The 26,341-nt window shown below is 40.6% G+C and overlaps 3 protein-coding genes across 6 annotated transcripts; 1 reads left to right on the forward strand and 2 right to left on the reverse strand.

Annotated features, from left to right (window-relative positions):
• Positions 1-807: 807 nt before the first annotated feature.
• On the forward strand, positions 808-6,468 carry gal3st2 (galactose-3-O-sulfotransferase 2). 2 transcript variants are annotated; one of them, XM_029843413.1, is made up of 4 exons: positions 808-933; positions 1,972-2,076; positions 4,293-4,923; positions 5,042-6,468. In XM_029843413.1, the coding sequence occupies exons 1-4, from the start codon at positions 881-883 to the stop codon at positions 5,918-5,920; spliced, it is 1,668 nt and encodes a 555-aa protein (XP_029699273.1). In that variant the 5' UTR covers positions 808-880; the 3' UTR covers positions 5,921-6,468. The 2 variants fall into 2 exon arrangements, with proteins under 2 accessions (XP_029699273.1, XP_011616540.2); XM_011618238.2 differs by lacking the exon at positions 1,972-2,076 and having other exon boundaries at positions 810-933.
• Positions 6,469-8,157: 1,689 nt separating this feature from the next.
• On the reverse strand, positions 8,158-10,555 carry LOC101079632 (28S ribosomal protein S23, mitochondrial-like). Its single transcript, XM_003977128.3, has 5 exons — positions 10,413-10,555; positions 9,649-9,825; positions 9,476-9,553; positions 9,131-9,254; positions 8,158-8,745 (listed from the first exon to the last, which is right to left on the reverse strand). Exons 1-5 carry the CDS (start codon positions 10,454-10,456, stop codon positions 8,608-8,610), a joined length of 561 nt encoding a protein of 186 aa, XP_003977177.1. The 5' UTR covers positions 10,457-10,555; the 3' UTR covers positions 8,158-8,607.
• A 109-nt stretch (positions 10,556-10,664) lies between these two features.
• Positions 10,665-21,206, reverse strand: LOC101069488 (von Willebrand factor A domain-containing protein 5A-like). 3 transcript variants are annotated; one of them, XM_029843398.1, is made up of 22 exons: positions 21,107-21,206; positions 20,634-20,681; positions 20,364-20,566; positions 20,074-20,296; positions 19,125-19,291; positions 18,924-19,038; positions 18,663-18,838; positions 18,481-18,569; positions 17,220-17,364; positions 16,766-16,845; positions 16,579-16,693; positions 15,801-15,959; positions 15,604-15,707; positions 15,249-15,457; positions 14,495-14,560; positions 13,943-13,999; positions 13,363-13,437; positions 12,513-12,530; positions 11,914-11,940; positions 11,658-11,824; positions 11,232-11,355; positions 10,665-11,149 (listed from the first exon to the last, which is right to left on the reverse strand). In XM_029843398.1, exons 2-22 carry the CDS (start codon positions 20,671-20,673, stop codon positions 11,070-11,072), a joined length of 2,439 nt encoding a protein of 812 aa, XP_029699258.1. In that variant the 5' UTR covers positions 20,674-20,681; positions 21,107-21,206; the 3' UTR covers positions 10,665-11,069. The 3 variants fall into 3 exon arrangements, with proteins under 3 accessions (XP_029699258.1, XP_029699259.1, XP_029699260.1); XM_029843399.1 differs by having other exon boundaries at positions 21,139-21,204; XM_029843400.1 differs by having other exon boundaries at positions 21,008-21,183.
• Between the last annotated feature and the right edge of the window lie 5,135 nt (positions 21,207-26,341).

Here is a 26,341-nt window from a genome sequence, read left to right on the forward strand (position 1 = left end):
CCAACCACAGTTAAACTTGGAGTTTGAAAGATAAACTGACAGTGAAATTAAGGCAAGTTAATCTGTTCCTGCATGTCAAAGCCTCAGAGGGAAAGTTCAATACTTAAATTTCACTACTGGTTAGTTATCTTCCCATGTCATCACAACCAAACCATCCATAGCACAAGAATACAAGCTTTTTTTTAGCTTTAGAAAAATGTCTTAGAATTAATAGAATATTAATGTAGCCAAGAGACAGGATATACAAATCCATTTATAGTTAAACACAAAAAACAGAAAAAGGAAAAATCATCTATCCTGTATGTATACAGTTGGCGTCATTTACAAATGTAAATGACTAGTGAAAATTATTCAATTATTTTCCATAAACACAGGGATAGAGTATTTATGGGGAGAAACGTCCTCCCAGACCCTTTAACTTTGAAAACCCCTCACTGAATAATGTCAGCAATGCTTCAGCACCTCGGGGAGAATAGCAAATGTTCTAAATTTTACCCATGACACAGCGAGTGCACCACGATGGCTGAAAACAGCATCTTATACAGTTTAGGTTGGCAGAAACTTGTTTATTGAGCTCCAAACTGAGGGTTTAAGTAAGCACATTTCTCCTGTCCGACTGACCTCCATGATTCCGAAGACGCGCAGGTTCTGACACGTTTCAGCCAGAGAGACAGACAGACAGACAGACAGACAGAGAGAGAGAGAGAGAGAGAGAGAGAGAGAGAGAGAGAGAGAGAGAGAGAGAGAGAGAGAGAGAGAGAGAGAGAGAGAGAGAGAGAGAGAGAGAGAGAGAGAGAGAGAGAGAAAGAAGGGAGTGAGCGAAAGAGAGCGCGCTGGCAGGACTGGGATCGGGTCAGAACCGGAGTTGTTTACCGGGAAGATGATGTTTTCCTTACTGACTAAGTGGATCAGAGATCTGAGCGTTGGGTCCTCGTAAGTCCTCTCATGTTGCTCCGTTACCGATACTGCGCATTTTCCACCTGACCATTTATCATGTTGCGCTAAAAGCCGAAACGACATCTGCGCGCACTTTGCGCAAACTCTTTTTATTAATTCCGTTGAAAATTTCCTCCACTGATCCAAAATAAACTTATTTAAACGTCATTTATCCGTGCAGCCTAGTTGTCTCTTCTGTTAGACCTGGGCATGTACAGTAGTTCTGCCATTTAGGGAGGGACAAAACTCCCATTTTTCATGATGACTCGTTATTATGAAAAGTACACTAATTTAGTTCCATGGTAAAATACAGTGTATGCTGGGAAACATCACAGACAAAAAGTGATTTTTTTTTTTTTACGTTCCACATATAGTTGCTGTCTCCGTTCCATACATGCCTTTTACTTGAATAGTTCCTGGAAATGTTAACTGGTCTACTTTTTACTTTTACAAAATCATGAACAGTATTTGACAGTATGTGATTTTACACAGTTGGAGGATTGTAGCATATTGCTTTTAAAAATGTGTCAACCCTGCAGTTGTTTTATAAAAACAGTGTCTTGGTTCACAAGAAGAAATAAAATTCCAGTTGAAAGTTATTTTCAGTTAAGTTATTTTAACTTTTGCAGAGCTGGCCAGGAGCTGAAATATGCTGTTAGATCTCATTTGCAGTGATTTTGAGAATTTGATGGGGACATTTTAAAGGGTACACCTCATCAAGTACATTATTATCTTTTAGTTCTCGTCCAAAATCTGATCGTTGCGGCACCTGACATGAACAAAGGATTGTTTGGATTCAGCTGCCGCAGCTGTGATTGGGCTGCAGTAGCCGTTCTCAGTTTTCTCTTGGTACTCGGGTTTCCTCCCACACTGAAAGCATGCACATTAGGCTGATTGGAAACTCTAAATTGCACTTAGGTATTAAAGTGTGACTGATAAGAACCCAGCAGTGGACTGTCTTTAACTCGGTGACCCATAATTCCCAGTTTCATGGCTAGTGTGTTTGTACTTGTGCTTTGTACTGACTCCCTGCAGGTGTGCAAGAAGAGGCCTATGCAGCAGACATCATTCTCTGTGGATTTTATTCATCATCTTTGTGATTTGCATTGCTATTCAGACCTTTGTTGCTCACCAGGCCAGGTAACGTTACACCACATAATCCCACGTGGACAAGAGAATGATTTCAGGCTTTGTCCGCGCTGAAGTTCATGCTTGTGTGTCCATCCTGGAGCTGTTGCACAGCCAGTTTCTGTTCCAAACACAATATTGCAGATATAAAACTGTTTCCTAACAATCCTCAATGCTTTTAATAACAACTGCAAGCAGTGTTTTATTTAAAGGACAATCCCTGACCAAAATTAAGTATTTTTAGTTTTATGGCTTTTAAAAAATATATTTCGTTATTATAAAACTATATTGTGACTATATTTAATTTTGAATACTCTCTGAGTTGTTCATTTGTCCCGAAACCACAACTTTGACACGTTGCTAACAACGCTGAGCAAAATGTAGATGACGCATGTGTGCTGCGTGTGACGTCAGTTGTTTCCCACATATAAAACATAATAAAGATATATAATACCAAAGATAAAAACATAATACATCCATAGACTATCCACCCCAGGTTAAATGTCTGTGCACATAAAATCAACAATCTACGTGGTGTGAGAACCCGGAGAAAATAGGTGACTTTTAAAATTGGACAGTGAGGAGGCCTGTCTCATGTGCAGTTCATTCCACAGTTTTGGAGCTGTAACAGAAAAGACTCGGTCCCCTCAGAGCTTCAGCCTAGTTTTGGGAACCCTCAGGAGGAGCTGGTCAGCTGATCTGAGAGATCGGCTGGGTGTGTAGTCGGCCGAGGTACAATAGTGCTTTTATCATTGAAATTTAAAAAGTTTAGAACCATCGACGCCTTAACGCATCTAAAGAATTAAGCAGCAGCTTGATCAGGGAGGAATCAGCCTTTTTCAGAGGGAGATAGATCTGGCTGTCATCAGCATAACAGTGGAATAAAATGTCATGCTTCCTGGGAATGGAACCAAGATATAAAGAGTATAAAAGAGCCCTGAACCCTGTGGGACCCCTATGGAGGGCACAGAGTCACCAAGGCTGACACAGAATGTCCAATGAGACAAGTAGGACCTGGGCCAAATGAGCATTTAGGATGTCATTGTCCACTGAATCAACTGCAGAGCTGTTAGCTAAAAAGACATCGTTAGAAATCTCTTAAAAGTGCTGATTCTGTCCATGAGAGTAGACAATCGTCTCTAAGATTTTGGAAAGAAAGGACAACTTAGAAATGGGTCTAATATTTGCCTTAATAGCAGGATCCAGTCCAGGGTTTTTTCTAAATCAGTGGCTGCACAAGTGCATGTTTAAAATTTAAAGGAACCACTCCAGAGGACAGACGGCTATTAATGATGTTGTGTAAATATGGCCCAACGGTGGGGAAAACCTTTAAGAGGTGCGGAGGAACAGGGTCATTGGGCGTGTGTTTGATAACCAATTGAGATGCTCAGTGTCTTTGCGCATGAGTAGAACCACAGAGTACAAAATTATGTCATGAAATAAAAGTTCTTTTGGTTAAAATATGTATTAATGAATTGTGCATAAGGGACCATACAATTAAGAAGAAAAAAATATGGGTCTGGAATTGTCCTTTAAAAATTTTTGGGAAAAGTAGCTTTAGTCGTGTTTCCAGGTTCCCTTTAACTGTGAACTGCCCTTGTTCTGCTTTATGTGTGTTGGGACCACTCTCTCACCCAAACGGTAGTCTGACGTGCACTTCCAAAAATATATAACATAACACTACTTGGGGAATCAGTCCAGAACAGCTGTTTTCTCTTTTTTGCCAAACAAATTAAGAAAAAAAATCATAAATAACAATGTTTTTACAAGTCCTCATTAAAACAATCCAAATGCCACCAGATGGACATAAATGTTTGTAACTAGAGTGTAACCCATGTTCATACAGCTCTGCATAGAACCTACACTTAATTCTAAAGTCTCCCTGCAACAGATATCATTAACGACTCCAGATTCCTCACGATTGTAAATTCCCGTCTGTGTTGTTGTGGGAAAGCTTTAGATGTGACACAGAAGAGGCCATGCAAGAGCACGCGAAGAAGGATGCATGCTAATAAAGTTATGAGCTCCTTTACCTCAGTGTTTCTGTGCACTCATTTGACAGTGAGTAAGAACTTCACTTGTCATAAACCGGATAACTGAGTGTGAAGCTGGTTGACTTGCTTTGATCATTTATCTGGACCACGTCACGGACCGTGTTCATCACGTTAGACTCAACGTATTGTATTTCAATGTTTTTTTGGTTTAATTATGTTTATGACTCCTCACAGGAATTACAAGTTTCCAGGCCAGCCGCATCCGAGGGCTGCTAACAAAGATCAGCAGCCATCTGCTGTGCACGATGCCTGGGAAGGTGGCCATTGGCAGAAAGAGAGACCTGTGGATAAGTCAGCAAAAACCTCTGATCTTCCAGAAACGTCCCAGGCTTTGTCACATCATCTTCATCATCCGAACCAAGGATTCGAGAGTCTGTCGTTACAGACAGGCATGGATAGAATAAACCTTGCTCCGCGCTCTGGGGTGGCAGCAGAAGTTTTACCTCGGAAACGCTTCCTGTCAAAACGTAGAAACAAGGCGAGCAGAGGTCCTTCTAGTTCAGTTAGTACCAGGGAACGTCCAACAAACACTCTTAGTCCTACAAAGTCCTTCAAAGACACAACTTGCCAACCCAAGTCTCACATTTTTTTCCTCAAGACGCACAAAACAGCAAGCAGCACCATTTTAAACATCCTCTACCGTTACGGCGAGAGTAGGAACTTGACCTTTGCCCTCCCTCTGAACAAACACAGTCAGTTATTTTATCCGCACTTCTTTGCCTCCCATTTTGTGGAAGGTGTCAGCAGCAGGAGTGTGAAAGAGTTCAACATCATGTGCAACCACATGAGGTTCAGGAAATCTGAGGTGAGTTCAGGGGGAAGAGGTATAATAAACAGATATAATAAATAAGTCATTCGATGTTTCCTTCCTTTATTATTTAATGTATTAAAATCTAAAGTTCATTTCCTGTGTTGTTTCACAGGTGGCTAAAGTGATGCCTGCAGATACTTTCTACTTTTCAATCCTGAGACATCCAGTTTCCATGATGGAGTCTATTTTTACCTACTACAAGAGCATCCCAGCCTTCCAAAAGACACGCAGCCTCGACAGCTTCCTAGAAAACAGTTGGAGAAGTTATAACACCTCTATTACCAACAATCATTATGCTCGCAACGTTTTGGCCTTTGACTTTGGATTTGAGAACAATGTCAATGAAGATGCCGTAGATTTCAGGGACAGAGCCAGGGTGGCCATTGCAGCAATTCAGCGAGACTTCCATCTTATTCTCATCTCTGAATACTTTGACGAGTCCATGATCTTACTCAAGCACGCCCTCTGTTGGTCGCTGGAAGATGTGCTTTCCTTTAAACTAAATAGTCGCAGTAAACAAACGCGACACGCGCTTTCGCCGAACACTACAGAGAAGATCAAGAGGTGGAATGCTTTAGACTGGAGGATCTACCTGCACTTTAACGCCACATTCTGGCACAAAGTGGAGAGTCAGATTGGGAAAGAGCAAATGAAAAGAGAAGTATTGAAGCTCAGACAGCTTCAGGCCAAGCTAAGTCATACTTGCTTGAAAGAAGGTGAAGCAGTTGACCCTGCACACATAAAAGATGCTGGATTAAAGCCATTCCAGTATGGGGCAGCTGTAATTCAGGGTTATAATCTGAACCCAGACATAGATGAGCTCACGAAAACAAAATGTCAGAAATTTATTACACCAGAACTTCAATATACAAACCGTCTCTACACCCAGCAGTTTTCAGAGCTAACCAAGAATAAGAAAAAAGCAGCAAGAATCGCCGCTATACATTCAGGCAAAACCGGTATGAAGGGAACCAGAAAACCTCTCTGGTAATGCAAAGAGAAGCTTAAAAAGAAACACAAGTGCAATTAATAGGAAGATCTGATCATCTCGATGTTTTGGTTATATAACTGGCTGATCAGTGAGGTAATCAAACACTTTAATTGAGAATTTCATTTGTCTACTTCCTCATTCTAATCTCATGTGGAGCTCACAGGTTATTACCTCCGCCGAGGAGATTATGAGAACAATTCAATCTGTCCGTCTGTCTGGCTGTTAGCAGAATAACTCAAAAAGTTATGAACGGATTTCAATTAAATTCTGAGGAAACGGGCGACAGAGGAGCTGATCCAATTGTGGCGATGCTCCAGATTTGACTTTTGATCTCTAGAAGATCAGAGCAATGGGGCTGCTACTGCTATTACTACCTGTGTAAGTGATAAAATGTGGGGAAATGAGCAGCTGAGGTCTGCCCTCCCTGGGTGCTTCAAGAAGCAATATAAAGCCATCTGTGGCAAGGAAAAGAAGTGCCGACCTCAATTACATTAACAATTCATTAAATTAGGAAATAAAATTCAAGCACATCTGCGTATTGTATGTCCATAGAGTGTTAGAAAGGCTACGTACTTTCTTCTATGCAAGTTGGTGAAAAGTGAACATAACACATAATCATCTTGATTATTTGATTCTGATTCTCTAATTTCCTTGCATGATGCTTCACACTAACAGTGTTTATTTGTGTCTTTTAATAAAAAAAATAGAATTATTAAGAGCAACTGTCATCGCTAAAAATGAAGACATCTCTAATTTAATTCAGCTTTTGTTAGACATCTGACTCCAGGCATTTTACAGAATCCCAGGTCCTGACCTCCAACAAGCAACAGTGGCAGGGAAAAACTGTCTTAACAGGAAGAAACCTTGAGTAGGACCAGGCTCATACCGGATGGCTCAGCCGATGATGAAGTGGTGTTGAAGCTTCATGCACAGCCACAGATGAAAGTGGACGTGAAAATTATAAGCAATGGGATCCACCAGTTCCTGTAAAAACCTGGAAGAGAGCCATTTTAAACATGGCAGCAAAATGTGGTCGTTTCAAAAGCAGGACGGAAAAGTGGAGGTAAAAAGTGCTGAAAATGCACTAATTTGTGAGGCTGCCCAAACAGTCATCCAGATTAAACCTTTGCTCAGCTTCTGCCTTTAAATATGAAATGTAACAAGGCTCTTCTACGCAGATGTAAATCATTTGTGCATTTACAGAAGTAGTGTGCACAAAGCTTTCTCCAGATTGTCACCAGGGTTCAGGTCTGGTCTCTGGTGGTTGAAAATGAGATCTGATGCTCTTGAATGACCAGGTGATTCCATCAATGGATGGTTTTTCCCCTCATGGATCCAGCATATTCCAAGATGGCTGTCAGGATTCCTCAGGCTCGGATGGAGACAGACGGGTTCAGGGAGCATCAGGCAGCATTTTTGGCCACCAGAGTCCAGACCTGAACCATGTTCAGAACCTTCGGGATGTGCTGGAGAAGCTTTTCTTCAGAGCCTCCTACCTGTGGGTCGTTGGTCTAGGTCTAGGAGTATGATTCTTGCTTAGGGTGTAAGAGGTCCTGGGTTTGAATGCCGGACGAGCCCATTCAGGTTTGGAAAAAAAAAAAAAAGTGATGTTTTCTGAATCTGGTCTCATTCTTTGGATTCATAATGTTGCTGAACCTGGACCAGAGCAACTGCAGCAACCCCAGATCAGAACTTCCCCCATGCTGGTCCAGGAGGCACCAGGCATGATGGGAGAATCACTTCTTACCCTGATGGACCAGGATAAATCTGGACTCACCAGACCAGCTGACCTCCTTCAATGGCTTCAGTCTGATCTTCATGCCCCTCAGCAACCTGAACCCTTCAGTCCTGATCAGCCTCACTGATTGGTGGTTTTCTCAAGGCTCCACAGCTCTTCAGTCTCTTGATCTCATGTGGAAACATTCTTCCTCTCACTATGAAACACAGTCCTGAGTTCTGCTGTTGCCTTAGACCATTTGGTTCCACCAAACCTTTTCTCCGCCTACATTTCCCCCTCAAAGACGATGGTTCCCCTCAAAACCTTCCAGTTTCAATAATGGTTGCACAGCTCATCCTTGAAGCAGTTGTTGAGAAGCTGCTCGTTGCATCATTGGGGGTTAAATAACTTATTGCCAGCTGAAAGATCCCAACCTGCAGTAATTATCCAATAGGAGCCTCTTTTCTAGTTAAATAAAGGCAGCATGTGTGGAAGGTATGAGAAACAGCAACACGCAGAGTTACAGAAGGAGAAATTTAAATATATACAGTACTTAACTGCAGATGAACAAGATACAACGCATTCATCAACCAATCAGTGTCAACTTTCTCACCGTTAAGGGACTGGAAATCATCCTCATCCTGCAAATTAATGTCTAACCTTATTTTGTATTATCACATTAAATCTTTGTTTTCCTTCCGATACTTTGGGGCTGACACTCGCTTCAGTTAAGGCTTTGACAAAGAAACAGGTTGAGGAGTCCTTTTTTTGTCTCCTTATTAATAAATGACAACTTCGGCCCCCCTGGTTACACACACTAATGTGACTCTCACAGTTCCAGCTGCTCATAAAGAAAAGGGCCTCTCACACAATATGGTGGGACAAAATACTTGAAAGTGTTTCAAGTACAATGGAAAATGATTCCACAGTCCTCTGTAAAGCTTCCTTAGTTTGAAGAAGCTGCTATTCATCAAATGGCCCTTGGGCCTTCATCTGGGTCCGTGTGGGATTCCACTGTCTCTTTGCTGTCGGCGCTGATGGACTGCTGCTCGGCCAACAGGTCAGTGAGCTTCAAGTCAAGCAACGAGTCTGCAGCCTCTGCTGACACCTGCAGGAGAAACAGCCACCATTTGTTCACTCGTGTTGCACAGAAACCACATAGGCAACAACGGGACGCAAAACCTTTGGATTTTCACCCTTTCAGCTGAAAGAGTGTGTGTTTTAGACAGACAGCAGTTTTTAAACTATGTTCTACATATTGTAAATATTTGTAGTCTGATATGGCTACTAACACAAGTACTTGAGAGGGTTCCTTTTAGCTCAATCCATCTTTGCTAGATGCAATTAACAGCCACAAGTTTCATGGTAAATATCTTCATAATCTTTTAACAATTAAACCACCAACTGTCTCAATAGCAGACGTATTTTGCATATTTTACCTTTACAGAAGTGACTCATAAATGAAAGCTCAACAAAATGTGGGTTATGCTTACAATAGGGGCTCCTCTCCTTCTGAGCGTGATTCCATCCTCAAGTAAAGCCTTTGCAGTTTCCTCAAACAGAGCATCGTCATCCAACTCGCCACGACTCTTTAACTCTGTGTACTTGTCAACAAACCTACAGGTGGAAATAATTGGGAAATAGGCAAAAAAAAGAAAAGAGATTTGATTGAAGTCCATTTTAAACTTGTAGGAATTTAAGACCTATTATCTTATCATCCAGAAAAAAATCTCAGACCCAAACACAAGACAGACAAAACTGTAGAATGTTGAAATATTTAAACCCATTTCCCATTGCTTGAATGATAATTGGGGGGGGGGGGAGAGCTTAAAAACTACCTCTGACATGTAGAAACAAAGTTGGATTTGGACAGGTCAAAGGCTTGAGGACCACTCCCATACAGATTAAAGAACTTCCTGAAAGGAAAACAATCAAAACAATGTAGTATTCTGGGATGTGTTTGTTAGATAAGCTTTTCAGTCACTGTCACTACTATGAGCAGATCACTTACGCTCTGACTTGGTCCTCTCTGTAGAAGATCTCAGGCACTTTGTCCTGTCTCTTAATGGAAAATCGACAAGGCTTCACATAAAGAGGCTCTTTTTTCGGTGGAAAAGCCTTATAAACATCATACCAAATGGGTTTCTGATGAGGTTTCATCACGCCAGAATGCATCAGGTCTCGAACCCTGTCAATCACACAATCATTTATACAAACATGAGTGATTATATGTGGAATTAACATAGTACTGATAGTATTGATGATAATTCACCAGTGCAATTTACTCTATACTTTGAGTAGATGGAATTCTTTAAGGGGTTCTCGTCGGTCACTGCGATTAACGGTGATAGTAGAAATTTACGGACATCATAATTCAGTTTAAGAGATGATTTCGGGACCTGAACTGCGCGTCAATTTGGGGGGAAAATAAACTGTTTTCTGCTCATGACGGACAGCAGCGATGATACAGTAACTCATCCGTCCAAAATGTCACTGGGGTTAAGGTCAATTCGGACACAAATTCTAGTCTTCAGCGAGGGAAATTTATGCTAAAAAGTGATGAGGACACTGGAAAGGTGTATCGCAAAGGTTGTCTCCCACAGTTAGTTAACTTCAAATTAAAAAATATTCTTGAAGTAGGTCATATCTTTAAGCAAATACCTGAAACCTGAAAAGAAAAGCGACCACTTAAAAAATCTCGTCTTATGAACTGAAAACGCCTCTGTTACACACTCAATTTGACGTTATTGCGCAGATTCCATCATAGTTTCTTACCGAGTGAACACGGTTCCAAACCGCTCCAGTCTGCTGCCGGCCATGTTGGATTCAGTTCTTCTTCGCCGGGTCGGCGTCTTCTTCTCTTTCCTGAATGTCAGCAGGCAACGCACAGCGCCAAATTTGCATTTACCACCACCTAGTGGTGGGGGCTGGTCCTTTAACTATGCAGGTCTGTATAATTATTTTGTAAATATTAAAATTCTCAGATTGTTTTTTAAAGTATATATATATATGTAAATAAAACCCATCTTTAGATACTTGCTGTTTATTTAGCTATGCAACTTGAAATTTAGTAAGAGAAGAATCTGTTATCATAATCTCTGTGACGTTTATCTGTTTAATTTAGTAACCATACATTTATTTTTCCACCTTTCTTTCCAATAAAAGACATGTCCTGTTCTGGAGGTCCTGCTACTATCCATATTACAGCCGATCCAAAACTTTCTGTGTTATGAGTTTTAAATTCCACCTTTAACCTTATGTTATGGTACTTTCTTAAGAAAACAGCTTCAGACAATAAAGAAAGCATTATAAGACATTACATTTGCAATAAATTTGACTCCACTTAACATACTCAACTTAACTTTTCATTGGTAAATGTTATCAGACAGTACAGAGCATCCGAAATAACCATGATAAAACTGGAATTAAGTTTTACAGTCCCAGATCTTCTTTCTTCACTTTGCAACCAAGCAGCGAATTTCCAACGTCCACACACTTTGTTGAATAGGGCGCTGCAAAATAAAATAACAAAATGCTGGGTCCTGAGCAGAAACTGATAAGAAAATAACATTTTAAAATGAGAGTTGTACATACCGTTGGTTGCTTGCAGCCATGACAAAGCTTTCTGTGCAAGGAGACTCCACTCGTCCTCAGCGTCCATCTTCTCACCATGAAGCCAGATCAGAGCCAAAATGGTGGCCCACACTTCATCCTCCATCTAATTGAACAAACCAAAGAAAACAGAGGGCAAGCAAGACACAGCAACAGATGTTAAATATGAAAGATTAAAAAATAAGAATCTAGACAATTTCTAAAAATGTATTCGACACTTGTCCACATTAAAAGAAAACAAGGACACAAACGCTTACAGTATATTCTGGGCATATATTTTTAAAATGGGTTCCAATTTGACTCCTAACGCTTCTCCCTAACTCTGGACATTTAACCCAACTTCATTTTATTCTTCTTGATTATTTTCACGTTTGTTATTGTTATATGTATATATTCTTTTTACGATACCTTATTATTGCCCGTTGCCTCAGGCTTTGCTTTCCTCAGCTCATCAATTGTCTTTCCTAGTGCATCAGCCAGATGTGAATCTAACGCCCAGCAGCCAGAGGCTTTCTGCAGGGAGACCAACTGCAGCAAAAGGTCCTGGGGAGGCGGGTCAGAAATATCCTCCTCAACTAGGACAAACAAACAAACAAATAAAGAAATAACCAATCATCCCTGTGTTGATGGTGAGATTTATTTGACAGAATTCTCTGTTGCCTACCTGGAGAACTGCCTTCATAATCATCTTCTAAACATGAGAAGCAATTAGAAAAGAATGAAGACAAAAACAAAAAGAGGATAATATTACACAAAGGAAACAATTAGAAACAAGTAGATCTAACTTGCAGCTACAAAAAAAACTTTACTATTTAAAACAACTACTACATAATCATCCCATAACCCTGCCTTTACAATATGTTAATCAGTTAATAAATTAACTCACCCAACTGTTAAACCCTGACACTGATGATGAAGCATGAGATGGATTTGTGGAAGAGGAATGGACTGAAAATGTGATTGTATTGTTTTGTATTTCATGCGTTACAACTGAGCACTGTTGAGTTATTGTGAATGAGTTGAATAAAGTTTGACTTTTCAGACTGTTTTGTTTCACTTAACGCGCCTTTTGTATGATTATAGACTCGTTCATTAATATTGCGCCTTATAGTACAAAAAATACGGCATTCAAATCTTGGTGTGCTCCACCAACCGAAGACAGAAAATTCATTGGTCCCAAGAAAAAGAGCTGCAGTAAAATTTTGTGGCATCACATTCTGTATGTCATAGTTTTTCCATGTCTTGTTTGTCCATGTCACCTACCTTCATAATCTAAGGCTTCTGGGAAGCAATTAGAAAAGAAAAAAGACAAGGAGAGAAAAAAGAGGACAATATTAGACAAAGAAAATTATTAGAAATGAGTAGATTTGACTTGCAAACTACAACCAAAAAAGCCAATTAATTAAACCACACTTTGCTATATAAAAACAACTAATAATCCCATAATCCTGCACTTACATGACAGAATAAACAAATTAACTAATTTATATTTTATATAAGTGTTGCTTGATTTTCACGCAGGGCAGCTGACATCAGCTTAAGGGTAACTGATGTAAAAGATGTGATGACGATTATGGAAAGAAGGTTGTTTTAAATATTCTGCTACACTTGATAAATTAAGAGTTCAGAGGGACCCTGTTTTTTTAAAGTCTGTCTCAACCATAAGTCTTTGTCCACAATGAAATACAGCCTTGAAATACAACTGAAGAGAGACAATTCATTGCTGTCCAAGAAGTTGTAATTAAATACTCAATTGAACCTATTCAGTGTTTCATTCTGTAGTCTTTCCATGTTGAATTACAGTCAAACATCATAGGTGCAGATGGAGTTCTTGACTTTGGACATCCCTTCGATACTGACTTGGATTTCATGCCAGCACCTACAGAACAAACCACCTTTGCTACACAAATAACTATCCAGAAGGAAATGTGTGCCACGTGTTGCAGATTTGAGTCAACATCTGTGTGTTGGATTTGAGAGCGATCTTTTGTGTTACTTCACTTTAAAGTAGGAATCTAAGACACACATGGCAGCGAAAGGCTCACTGGATTTCACAGTATGTTTGGTCAGATTAGTGAAGTGTGGAAACGTGCATCACTCCGCTTTTACTCACGAAGCATCCTATCTCCAAGATCTGAAGCCACCATGGGACTAGAGAGACACAGTCTCTGGTCTGGTATGGACCCCCCTTTAAAACAAAAGCAAAATCAAATAAACTCCAGTGGTACTTCAGCAGTCAAAAGCACATTGCTTTTAAAAATAAAAAAAAATCATTTTCCTGAACAATCAACATAAAAGGACTTGTGCAATTGCATCTGCTACTTTAAATTTGTCTTGTGTTTCGTAGGATTAACTGGGGATAAAAGTAGAAAAGTTAAAGGCTGAAGATCAACAGCTGGTAGGCTCCTTATTTTTTTTAACCGTTTAATAATTAAACATTTAAAATAATCTTTCTGTGGAACGTAAAGCTCTCAAGTTTCAAAGGGCCCACCTGCGGCTTATAATGTTATAGGCTTATATGTGTATTATTCTTAAATTTTATGAAAATTCAAGTTGTGTCTACAGTGTAAAATTTACGGTACTTTAAAGTAGGAATCTAAGACACATGGCAGTGAAAGGCTCACTGGATTTTTACAGTATGTTTGGTCAGAGTAGTGAAGTGTGGAAATGTGCATCACTCCGCTTTTACTCACAAAGTTTCCTCATTCCAAAACCTGAAGCCATCCTAGGGGAAATCGCAGGCATGCACACTTTAAAACAAAAGCAAAATCAAATAAACTCCAGTGGTACTTCAGCAGTCAAAAGCACATTGCTTTTAAAAATAAAAAAAATCATTTTCCTGAAGAATCAACTTAAAGGACTTTAATTTTTTGAGAATATGTGCAATTGCATCTGCTACTTTAAATTTGCTAGCGTCTTGTGTTTCGTAGGATTAACTGGGGATAAAAGTAGAAAAGTTAAAGGCTGAAGATCAACAGCTGGTAGGCTCCATTTTTTTTAACCGTTTAATAATTAAACATTTAAAATAATCTTTCTGTGGAACGTAAAGCTCTCAAGTTTCAAAGGGCCCACCTGCGGCTTATAGTGTTTAGGCTTATATGTGTATTATTCTTAAATTTTATGAAAATTCAAGTTGTGTCTACAGTGTAGAATTTACAGTAGTTTAAAGTAGGAATCTAAGACACATGGCAGCAAAAGGTCTTCTCGTGAAGCGTGGAAATGTGCATCACTCTACTTTTACTTACTTTTAATTGGCAAAGGTGCTACAGAACAACAACCCATCAGAGGCATACCGCCGTACATCATCTGCCCTTTAAAAGAAAAGGTCAGCACATTACAAAAAGGATTTGAGAATGACACAAATATTTGTTTTCCCAGATTTTGCTGCTTCAGGTTCCTCACATGTCACGATGGTGTTCTGAAGAATAATTAGAAGAGCTGTGTGTGTGTGTGTGTGTGTGGAAAGTTTTAGTTCCAGTCAGCAATCTGCTCTGCAACGGTGTGAGTGAGCCCACATATTGTCAGTGTGCTCTCATCTACTCCTTTTCTGGATTAAGAAAATCAATGAACTGATAGGAGCGCGTCCTTCTCCTAAACACTAGGTGGCGATAAGCATCTTTTCAGCAGGTTAATACAGCCCCCTTTCTGGTTGACCTATGATGTCACATAATAAACACCTGTTTAAAGGCCACAGACCCGCAGTTTCCAAAGGAATTATCTGGGTGTCTTAGTCGGATAAGGAGAACTCCAATATTAGTCGGAGTAACGCCTTTACACGTATTTCAGTTGTCCAGTTCTAGTGGGATTAAGGCAATAATTCATTTCTTTTCAAGTGTCCTGTCGACGTACGGCGTGACTACTCAATCTATTGCAATGATTCTGATTACATTCTGGACTATATCCAAGTGGAGGCAGCAGACATTGTGACAAAGATTTGTTTCATTCTCAGACCAGTTGTAAACACGCCGGGAATGTAGTTTTTGCTGGAATGACACTTACTTGGTGCTGAAATATTTCTCAGCAGCAACGGTCCTTCAATCACCTCACCAGCATCTTTATTGACACCAATGAAAGCAGTGAAGGAACTGCTCACTCCCGACTGGACGCTGACCTCCACCACCTCCTCTTTAACATTTTTATTCCCCGCCTCGCCCTCCATCTCCAGAGAGCGAATAAGAGTGCGAGCAGCCAACCTGTGGACCGTTAACCTGCACACACAAGACAAACGCACAGCAATTCCAGGGACCTCTAAAGCCCTTGGCGACGAGCTTCGATTATCATTCTAGCAAACTATTCTTTTGTCTCATTTAATGTTAATTCTTGTCCTCTTATCTTGGTTCTCCTACATGCTTACCTGTTGTCCTCTGTTGGTTTGAGACAGAAGTGGAGTTTATTCTGATAGGGCTGACCAGCCAGGCTGTAGTTCAATGTCACGTGGCCCTCTGCTGCTTTTGAGCTCTGCGGAAGCCCCCCCCATCCCAGAGTGGGTCATCCCATTTGCAGGGGCACAACTGTAGATATTAAATGAATCCAAACCAGCACGTCTCTTACCAGCCCAGTGAGCCGAGCATAAACCAGCGACCGCTGACCCTGGAAAATTGAAGTGATTGGTGGAGAGAGAACGGCGGCAGAGACTTCCTTCGGCAAGTCCCACACAAGCGAGACGTTCATCACAGCCGGCTGAAGTGCAAATTTCAACGACTGCATCACCTGGTGAAGAAGAATTGGAACGAGCTTGACATTTTATTTTCTTACATTTTTTCTATTGGAATCTCCTGTTAACTGCTGCTTTTCCTCAAAAGGTCTGACAGGAGCTGTACCGTCAGACTTTATCCTTTATCTCCATGGCTCCACCACATGGTCACTGTTGTTTATCGCTTAAACATCATATTCCCACTTTCAAAAATTAGAATAAAAACATAAACTTTGCATGTATATAAACCTGTATACATTCCAAGTTTTGTCACCATTTTGGACTTTCCCAAATATTCCTACTTCTACAAAACAAATTCCTCTCTAAACTACAGTATGAGGACATTTTTTACCATTGCAAAACTGATTGTGTTCTAATCAGTTTAACTTTACTGATCATATTTGTTAGACTCACGTGAGTCTAGTATTTTATTTTATTTTTTTACAGTTTTTACAGTTCACGGCACGTGGCTGTAATTCATTCTTGCAACGGATGCATCATCCATTCCTAAAGGTCTAATAAATAATATAACTTGTTCAGGTTTTTGGATATTAAACTGTCCAACATGAATAAAGTGGATGAGAGCTTCTCCAAAATGTTAAACATTGTCATTACTGAAGGATATGGTTGCCTTACTTTGGGCTGCATCCTGTCGCTGCCTGTGATGAACTGGGCGTGTCCTCCTCCTTCCTTGGCCAGTCCATTAATGAGTGCAGAACTGGAGCCTTCCCCGATGCCAAAGGAGAAACACCTACAATGCACGAATAAGCATGAGAAGACACACTGCAGGTACCCTGTATTGGTTATTTATTTGTGGTTTTACCTGTGGGAGGCGGAATTCTTCTTCACCAGACTGATAACTTCTTTGGTGTTGCACACCTCTCCGTCAGTAAAGACAAAAACCTCAATAGGAGAGGGTATAACAGCATGTGAATAACAGCTAGAGCCATAGAACCTGTGTTCAAGGTCGCACAGCTGACTATCAATGCAGCATAGAGCACATTAAAATAATCAACATATCTTTCATTCAATTAAAAACTCCAGGACACTGTAAACAACAGCCAGCTGCAAACAATATCATGTTATACCAACCTCAACAGGAGGCTGTTTCAGTCTCATCTCTAAGAAGCCTAATTTAGTCTCACTGTCCTTTCTTTTATTCAGACCATTATAACCAGTTAATGTACTAGTACATGTTTCAGTTCATTTGGGGTTTTGGGTGAGACAGTTCAAAGACAGAAGACACATGTGTGTTTGTGTGAAGGGAGTTCTATTACTTGTCGAGGTTGATTCGGAATGCAGGTCTGACTGAAAATATGTTGGAGGGGCCTCAGGATCTCCGTTCCTCCCAGATCTGCATCGATCGTCTTAACTTTCTTCAACGCCTCGTCCATGGTCTTCTGGGTGTACTCCACACTTTTACTGCAATGGATGGATGGACAGATAGACTTCATATAGCAACATACTTAAATTTAAAGGGGAAAAATTGTATTTTCACTGCACTGTCCAGGTCCACATGAATGTGTCCACCTTAAGCTTTGACACAAGACAACTTCTTCCATTATTTGGAAAGTCTGGTTCACTCTGAGGTGCCACCAACAACCAACTAGTGTGTTAAAAAACAGGCTACATGATTTGGTCTGTGTTAATGGCTTGTGTCTCATGAGCAGGAGATTGTACAGTAGATGATCCAGCTGTCTTCCAACACTTTAAATGTACAGTGGGACCTCTACTTACAAAATTAATTCGCTCCAGAAGTTGTTTCGTAACCTGAAAATTATGTAAGTAGAGACACGTTTTCCATGTAAATGCCCTAATCCGTTCCAAGCCCCCAAAAATTGGGACATAATTTTTTTTTTATAAATCATAAAAATGCATCAAAACATGTAACAAATACATGTTAAAATTGGATCACCGCAAAATAAATGTAGGAATTCAGTACAAGGCTTCTCCAGGAACAAAATGAACTTTATTACAGGCTAATCTTATATTAGCCGTCATTACTAGCAACACGCAAGTTAACACTTGTGATAACACCGCCATCTAATGGACAAACATACGAACACCCACAGTAAATAAAAGTTAAAGAAAGGCGACGCTGGGATACACACAGACTTGTACATATTGACGTCCCTCCTAGCCAATGGGATGACAGGAAGATGCTAGGCGATAGCCAATGGCAGAGCAGCTACAAGCAAGTTTGTGTTCGCTAAACTCCGCGAGCTGCGAGTCGCAGCGGTAGCGTATTTTTGACTTGGTAACCTGAAATTTCCTTCGTAACAAGAGGAAATATTTTCCCGTTGAGACGCTTCATAACCTGAAAAATTCGCATGTAGAGACATTCGTAAGTAGAGGTCCCACTGTACTTTAAGCATGCTATGACCAACAAGCTGATTTGAAGCAATACAGAATTCATGAAACGCAAACACAGTCCACTAAAACACAGCTAGGGTTGGGATTGTAAACTTTGTTAGTCAGTGTGTGGATTGGACTTTCCAGCTACTTTACAAATTTTAATCAATGCACAGTGTGACTTACGGGAAGATGTGTTTAAAGCTGGAGCCAAAAGTGTAAATGTTGAAATAGCAGCCCATTGGTAAGCTCTTCAACAGTAGCAGCAGAGTATCCTAAAAGCAGGGGGGAAGGGGACAGCATCAAGGCCATGCTGTGACTGATAAATGTTCAGAGCGTTACTGAGAAAGACGACATATGATGAGTACCCTGGCACTAGCAATGCAAGTCTCGTTCGTCTTGGAGCTATTCAGAGGTGAACTCATACTTCCAGAGCAATCCATTAAGAACACAAACTCTCCACATGAGGCAAATGAAGACATCACAGCCTTGGGGAACTCAGGATAGAGACTCAGCATCACTACTGGGTCAGCCATCAGGGATGCTAACACACAGTGGACAGACAGACACGGGTCAGGGTTCAAACACACACAAGTGTCTCTGCATAAGGGACTTGTTGACAAACTCACGAGGCTTGGCAGAGTTCCTCCCTGCTTCCACCAATGCAGTGGGCTGGTGAGCATCTTGGTAATAAATCAGCAGCTCCACATCGCGGTCAAATTTATGTCCAGGTGCCAACTTGACCTGTGGTTATTTAAGCGTTCTCATTAATAGAGATGTAATGAAAATAAGAGCCACATCCAGCAGCAGCATGCCAGCAGCATACGTACCGTGGTCTGGGTTTTCTCTGTGTTAAGATACTGGAGAGGGTCCAGGGAACAATTGGACTCCACTTTAGAGACAGGATGAGTAGAGGACACTCGGACACACAGAGACAGGGTGTAGGGCACCTCAGAGGCTGGAACACTGCTCACCTGGACACTGGAGGATTTGCTACCTATAAACAACAAAAACATACGTTTATCTGGATATAAAAATACATTTTTCAACTTCATGTGCAGACAAATTCTATATAACAGTAATTGTTGAACCTAATAAAAAGGCAGAAAAGGACAGAGGACGTGAAATAACTCACAACCTGACACCAGTAAAAGGATCAATACATTAATTAAACAAATAGCACTGACTGAGCAAAGATATCCACTAAAAGGTGATATTAATAATTAGCTTTGGAACTGATATCTCATAATTTACTGTAAATTTAGTTTTTTATGTAGGTGAGTGTGTGTTTTTATACCGTGTGGAATGTACGGTTAACATTCAAATGAAAAACTGTTTATAGAAATAACCATCAAAGAGAAAGTGTTTATTGTGCTCTATCCTGGCCTCTTGTGGTCATTTGTAGTACTGCAACTGAAAAGCCCAAGAGGCAATATTGTACCTTCCGAATAATTAATAGTGAAAAGCCATTCCCCTGATGTTCATTATATCACTGCGCCATATTTTAGTATTTCCTATCTACATATAAACTTGATCTGTAAGAAACATGTCACCCATCACATAACAGGAAATCAGATTAATGTTGCAATGTTGTTATTGTAAACATTTTTAGCCATTTAAAGCATAAGAGGATTTTGTACAGGATGTAATGTAACATACATTTTAAAGTAATAAATAAACTGAATAGATAGCTAGATAGATACTTTACTAATCCTGCAACGAACAGGTGTAGTGTTTTATTTTAGAATGATCTGTAGGAATCTTTTAGGTTTTTCCTACCCTCAGGTTGGTAGCGGGGATTCAGTACAGCAGGCAGGCAAAATCTCAGCCCGTCATCGGCCTCCACGGCCAGTTCAATAACATATTCCAGCCGGATGGAGGCACTTTGTCCTGGAGGAAGACTGCCTACTCTCAAGGAAAATATATCTGGAGTCTCATCACTCTCTTCCAGCAGGAAGGCCTGCTGACCCGAGCTCAGAGCATCATCGTACTCTTCTTGAGCCTGGAGAGAAAGAAGGCAAAAGTTGTTTTTTTATGTTGCATCTCGCTGGAATGATTGACCAGCTCACCTGTTGTTTTTCCTTGACTTCAGCTACAATCTCTTTCTGTCCAACGGTGGCACTGAAGTGACAGACGGCAGCATCTCCAGGAAGAGGAAAGACAAAAACGGCCTCGACGGCTTTGTCTTCACTGTTCTCGTAGTTTAGAGTGGAAACCACGGAGGCAACATGATCTCGGACCTCCACGTCCACCCCCACATTCTTCAGCGGAACTAAAAGAGAAACCAAAAACATTGATTTTTGTTTTCACTTTCTATGGTTTTTGTTTTTCTTTCTTACCTGGTTCCTTATTAATGGTGACGAGACCACAGCAAGACATTTTTGGGTCTGGAAAACAAAATCATTCTAAGTTTTGATGAAGGTTGCTGACAAACTATAAAGTAAAATTAGTAATCTTACTGAAACTGCATCTGACCATCATTAGAAAGTACTTTATAATATGTGTGGTGGTAGAATTCTCCAATGTACTGATCAGATCAATGCCACTTTGATCAGGAAGTTATGGCAAAAAAATAAAAATCAAATTTCGATGTATTTAAAACGGCATTATCAACTTGGATGCCAAAAAAGACACATTACAGAAAATACAGTGGTTAAAGTCAGGCTGTGGAATTAAGGGACTTTTAATTTCCCAGTTGCGCAGTCATGTTTACCTTCTGTGGGCCTATATTCCGCGGAAGCGCTCGCCCTGCTACGACAGCTGCGAGTCAAAAACCGCACACAAAACACAAATTCGGGGCAAAGTTTCCTACCGTTGACGGTGAATGGTAAGTCTCTGGGGTACCTTTGCGGGAACTTGCAGGATTGTGTCGGCAACGCCTCCTGGTCCAGGAATCACGCTACTTATGGACACGCCCACATATTAGGTCATCGTTCTTGACGCTGCGGGACCGCCTTTCTCCGGTCAATGGGCAAGAAAATGAGGCAAGCTTCGATTTATAAAAGTTTATTGATAGGATGTGATATTATCTATCATGGATCCTTTTGCAAAGCTAGTTGAGGGGGAAGATGTAATGAACAATGTAAACAAGATAAAAGCAGGACTTTATTTTTTTACATGTCACCTTTCTTAGATGTGCTCGTTAAGTTTACTTGATACAGGGAGTCCGATCTTTTAGCAACAGTAGTCTCCGAATAGTCAACTTTTGTGGTTTCCTTTTCTGCAGCCTCTCTCTTTCCAACCACAGCAGTTTTAACAGGAAGAAAAACCTGATCAAGGGATTTGACCTCAGGTGGCAAGCAGACCACTAAGTGTTCTACATATCAAACAAAACATAATATTGGTGCATAATATGTCATTACAGTACAAAATAACATTAAAACGGATATTTAGACAAAACAAGTGGTCCAGAAACTGATCCACAACCACTGTAGAAGGCCCTCCTGCCAGGTTTTCTGTCCTACCAGGCTGAAAATGCATTCAGTGGGATAGAAAACCCGGCTGGATTGTGGCCCTTGAGGACTGACTTTGACATACCTCACCAACTATGTCACTGAGAGCTGCACAACTGTTGCAGTTGCAAGAGCAGAAATCAAGAAGCCCACAACTACCTCAGTAGTCAAATTTTGTTTACTGCAGCACACATAGGGCTGTACATTTCCCAGCAGCACAGGTTCAAGAGAAGGTGCAGTCCCTTAGTTCTACGTAGCAACTGACACACAAAACTACAACCATAAAACAAAGCATTTGTGAAAACTTTGAAGCGTTGGAATGCAGAAGCTGCAAAACCTGAACACTGATATGTTGCAGGACAATTCAGGTTTGTTCTGCAGATTAATGTGCCTTCAGCCAAAACTTGTTTTCCTCTGGAGCACCTTACATTTTCCTGGCAGTGATTGAATTACTGGCATAAGACCAGAGCTCCTTGTGACCAAAGAAAAAAGCTGAACTATCAGAGGTGCATTCAAGTGCCAGAGTCTACATAGATATCAAATGATAAAGCAAAAACAGTTATAACAGACTATTTCGGGAATAAAACACACACAAAGGCTCCAAAGGATCATCTCAGCAAATTAGAATATCAAAACGTTTATAGAATTACACAGACTGATATTTCTGTGGGTTCCTTTAAGTTTGACAATGCTTACAGCTAAAGAAAAAAAATCACCTCAAAATTAGAATACTGTGAAAAAGCTCAATATTGGAGACTCACGTCACCCTTATTTGCTAATTAACTTTGAACAGCTGTATTGGTTTCATGAGCTTTTAAATGTTGTATCAGGGATTCTGAGAAGTTGTATTGTGGAGTGGTAGTAGAGCGGTGCCGGGACATTTCCAGAGCACTGCTGAGGTCCCACTGAGCTTGGTACTGAATCTATACTCCGCGTTTGTCAAGGACCACTTTCTCAAGGATTCCGTGTATCCATTGCATCTTTGTAAAAACTGTCTGCATTGTGTGGAACAGGGTGTTTAAAAAATAACCCTTAACCAAATAGAGAATCTATAGAGTAGTTTGAAAAGTGAAGATGGGGGAGGAGAGAAGGTCACTAAAAGAGCTACTTGGGTCTCAGCAGTGCCAGACTCAGCATCACACCACATTGCAGGTGTATTTTGTGCAAAACGCAACATTTCTGCATTAAAAATGTTGGTGCAAAAGGAATACCAAGACTTGGTCTGAGACCCTGAAATTTGATAATGCTTACAGCGAAAAACCCAAAATTCAGAGGAACACTTGAAATATCTCAGTATAAATACATTTTGATATGCTAATTTAACCCTACATCTGCACCCAGTCATGTCACCTTCACAGCATGTCATGAATAGCAAACACAAACTGCAGCAGATACTTTATTTTTACATTAAAACATGAAGGTAAACGCGCCATGCAATTACCAATGGAGCACTGCCGTCTGGCTTCTTGGAACTCCAACAGGATGTCAGTCCTTGTTTGGGCTGATAACGGTCTTCCCTAAAAAGGTAGAACATGTTGCAGCTTTGGGCTTGAATTAAAGTGGATCAGCTTTATACTGTCTGAGATCCTGTCTTCAGATCACCCTTTAAAACTGCACACATTGGAATTGTGTTTTGAAAATACACCTGGCCATAATTTCAACAATCTCCACAAAGAGGTGAATTGTGGTGAACCTCCAGGCCTTTAACTCAGAGGCACCCAGAATATTGTAAAGACGGAGAGGTGCAGAGGATTAAAAAGGTCTTCCTGGGTCTCATCCGCCAGAAAAAAGTGATTCTCAATTTTAGTTATCAAGAGCTCCGAGCAGAAAGACGGCCATCTCACAGCTTGGATCATTTGAGTTATACTACTCGTCTTGAAAATGAGTACACACACACAAAAAAAAAAGTTTTTCCACAGCACGACTGAAAGTTAAATGTGGTTATTTTTCAAACTGTCACAAGTGTAGTGGAAAAGCAGCCAGGTGCGTACCCATTTACGATCCACGTCCACCTCCACATTGACCACCAGCCTCTCATCCGGTCCCAGAGACTGCCAGCCATCAATGGGTGCACAGCCGTTACCCCAAGATCTTACTGGGACTCTGTCATCCACCTGGAGGGGAACAGATCCACATATAATTAAACTATCCCACGTGCATGAGTTTGAGCAATAGAGTTTTCCAGTAGGGGCATGTGGTTTCTTGTCATGAATCAGTAAAGGGAACCGGTTGCTTCATTTCAGCATAAAATGTCATTTACCACGTTAGATTTTGAAATTCACCAAATGAGCCAAACGGTGCCGATCAGTAATTGAGCTGAATGATTCCAAGAATGTGAAACCACAGATGACGCAGGTGCCTCGAATCAACCCATCCAGGTGAACGTCTCACCTGACCACTCAGCGGGAAAAGGCAAACGGATCACGCATTCAATTCAACACAAAACATTTCTAGTTTTTGGATTGACGCTCAAATGCTGAATGGATGCAAACAAATTCTGCGTTTATTTCTATGTCGCCTGGCGCGTTTACCTTCTTGTGTAAGTGCGTCCTTTTTGAAGTTGATGACCCCGCGGAGATTTTGCAGTGGATCTAGTTGTGTTTGGGATTTAAAATAAAGCAACATACACTGAAAATCGAGCATATGGAGTAACAGATGTTCCGAGATGAAGCTGTTACTCCTACAAAAGACTATACTTTCTCCCAAAGCAGTATAGTTTAGAGACTACGCTCCTTTATGTTTAGTAAACAAGTCTCTTAATGGGTGGGTAGGTAAAGAGCACTGCCAGGGCATACCATGTGCTTTAAGTGCTGATCTTAGTTGTAAGTAAAAGAAAAAAGAGGAATTTGGCAAGTCAAAAGCCACAATTAATATCATTGAAAGAAAGTAACCCAGAGTCGTTGCAGATATCCTTAAGATAGCAAACACCCCTCTGTTGCCATTGGGGAGCAGCAATAGGCCTGCCTCCTATTAAAATACCATTGTTGTTGAAAACTGGGGAAAAGGCAAGCCAGACGACAGTGTGTCTCAACTTGTCTCCATGTCGATACAAGATAAGAAATGAAGGGGCCAAAACGTAATTGACACTGTTTTTTTAGAAATGTTGCTAAAGAGAACATCCTGAAGAGTCCACGGCTGAACTGCATTACTTTCTAGCATGCGCCAGGAGACAGAACAATCAGGATTAAACCAGGAGAGTAAGGGCCTAAGCACGAATGACCAGAAATATAGCTTAAAGTCGGGTACTGCTAAACCACCATCCTCCCTCCTTCTCTGCAGGACAGACAGTTTCAAACGAGGGCGCTTTTTGTTCCATATAAATTTGGCGGTTGCAGATTGGAGCTTACTCCAATGATCAGACGGAGGAGGGAGGGGAATCATAGAGCTAACAAAGTTGATTCTGGGCAAGATGTTCATTTTGACGACAGAGACACAGGCACGGATAGACATAGGAAGATCAACCCATCGGTCCAAATCCCTTAATGTTTTGTTTAGAACCATTGAGTAATTATATTTAGTGATCTGGTTTAGAGAAGGGAATATTTCAATTCCTAAATATGTAAAGTGTGGTAATATGGGAATGTTGATTGGAAGGACAGAGGATTTAGCAGCCTCATTGAGATGTAGGAGAGCAGATTTGGACCAATTAATTTTAAAACCTGATAAATTCCCAAACTCTTCACAAATAGCCAGTAGGTGTGGTGTAGATTGAGCTGGATTTTCTAAGAAAACTAAAACATCATCCGCATATAGTGACAGCTGATGCTGGGTGTTGTAGACAGAGATAGGCAAGATCAAATTAGATTGACGAATTGCTTCGGCTAAAGGCTCCAGAGAAAGTACAAATAATGCAGGGCTGAGCGGGCAGCCCTGGCGTGAGGACCTGGAAACTGAGAAAGAAGAATATGTTTGACCAGTCAAAACCTGAGCGGAAGGACGTTACTGTGAAGCAATGCCACTGCGATTCCATCTATACATGAAAGGTGTCTAATGGCACAGACCACATAGAGGCACACATCTCAAGCCATTGTCAGAATGTTATGATCTACCTATGGATTCATGACAATGGAGAATTGTCTGTTTGGTACATGTAAGTTGCATTTAATACTAACTAGGGCTCTGGGGCAGTTATTCTGTGTTTTCCACAGTTCCAATGAGTTCTTGTTAAAGGTTCTGAACCCTGTGTTGATGTTTTATTGTAGAATATACCAGAAATTACCTCAATATAGATTTAGAGGTATTGAGTGTTATGCTAGCTTCAGCACACTCATCGACAGACTGCTCCAGACACAGCTGGATGATTGTAATTTTTTTCCATTAAAATACAAAGAACAAGTGAAAAGTGCCAAATTTGTAACAGGTTATTTCCAACTTGAATTTGGCAATGCAGGCAAAGCTCATACTCGTCATTTTTGAGATGTCTAAATGATTACAAATAGTCATAGTATTACAAATACTGTACATGCAAAGCATTTTGCCTGTGTTTGAGCGTGTATGTGTGTGTGTGTGTGTGTGTGTGTGTGCATGTGGGCTTGCACATGATGAGAATTGTCTTAATCTTGTTATGTGTTCTACCATGTTCCTGTCTTCTCTTA

This window comes from Takifugu rubripes, chromosome 11 (assembly GCF_901000725.2).
Source record: "Takifugu rubripes chromosome 11, fTakRub1.2, whole genome shotgun sequence".
Taxonomy (NCBI): domain Eukaryota; kingdom Metazoa; phylum Chordata; class Actinopteri; order Tetraodontiformes; family Tetraodontidae; genus Takifugu; species Takifugu rubripes.

Bases quoted from the DNA above. Each gene is read 5' to 3' on its own strand.
- gal3st2 (XM_029843413.1), top strand. From the start codon at position 881: ATGATGTTTTCCTTACTGACTAAGTGGATCAGAGATCTGAGCGTTGGG. The intron at 934-1,971 runs GTAAGTCCTCTC...GACTCCCTGCAG, and splicing joins GATCTGAGCGTTGGGTCCTC to GTGTGCAAGAAGAGGCCTAT. The intron at 2,077-4,292 runs GTAACGTTACAC...GACTCCTCACAG, and splicing joins TTTGTTGCTCACCAGGCCAG to GAATTACAAGTTTCCAGGCC.
- LOC101079632 (XM_003977128.3), bottom strand. From the start codon at position 10,456: ATGGCCGGCAGCAGACTGGAGCGGTTTGGAACCGTGTTCACTCG. The intron at 9,826-10,412 runs GTAAGAAACTAT...TGTGATTGACAG, and splicing joins TTTGGAACCGTGTTCACTCG to GGTTCGAGACCTGATGCATT. The intron at 8,746-9,130 runs GTAAGCATAACC...TTTCTCCTGCAG, and splicing joins GAAGGAGAGGAGCCCCTATT to GTGTCAGCAGAGGCTGCAGA.
- LOC101069488 (XM_029843398.1), bottom strand. From the start codon at position 20,673: ATGTCTTGCTGTGGTCTCGTCACCATTAATAAGGAACCAG. The intron at 15,960-16,578 runs GTAAGGCAACCA...CTTCTTCACCAG, and splicing joins GCGACAGGATGCAGCCCAAA to GTGATGCAGTCGTTGAAATT. The intron at 14,561-15,248 runs GTAAGTGTCATT...TTTCTTTTAAAG, and splicing joins GAGAAATATTTCAGCACCAA to GGCAGATGATGTACGGCGGT.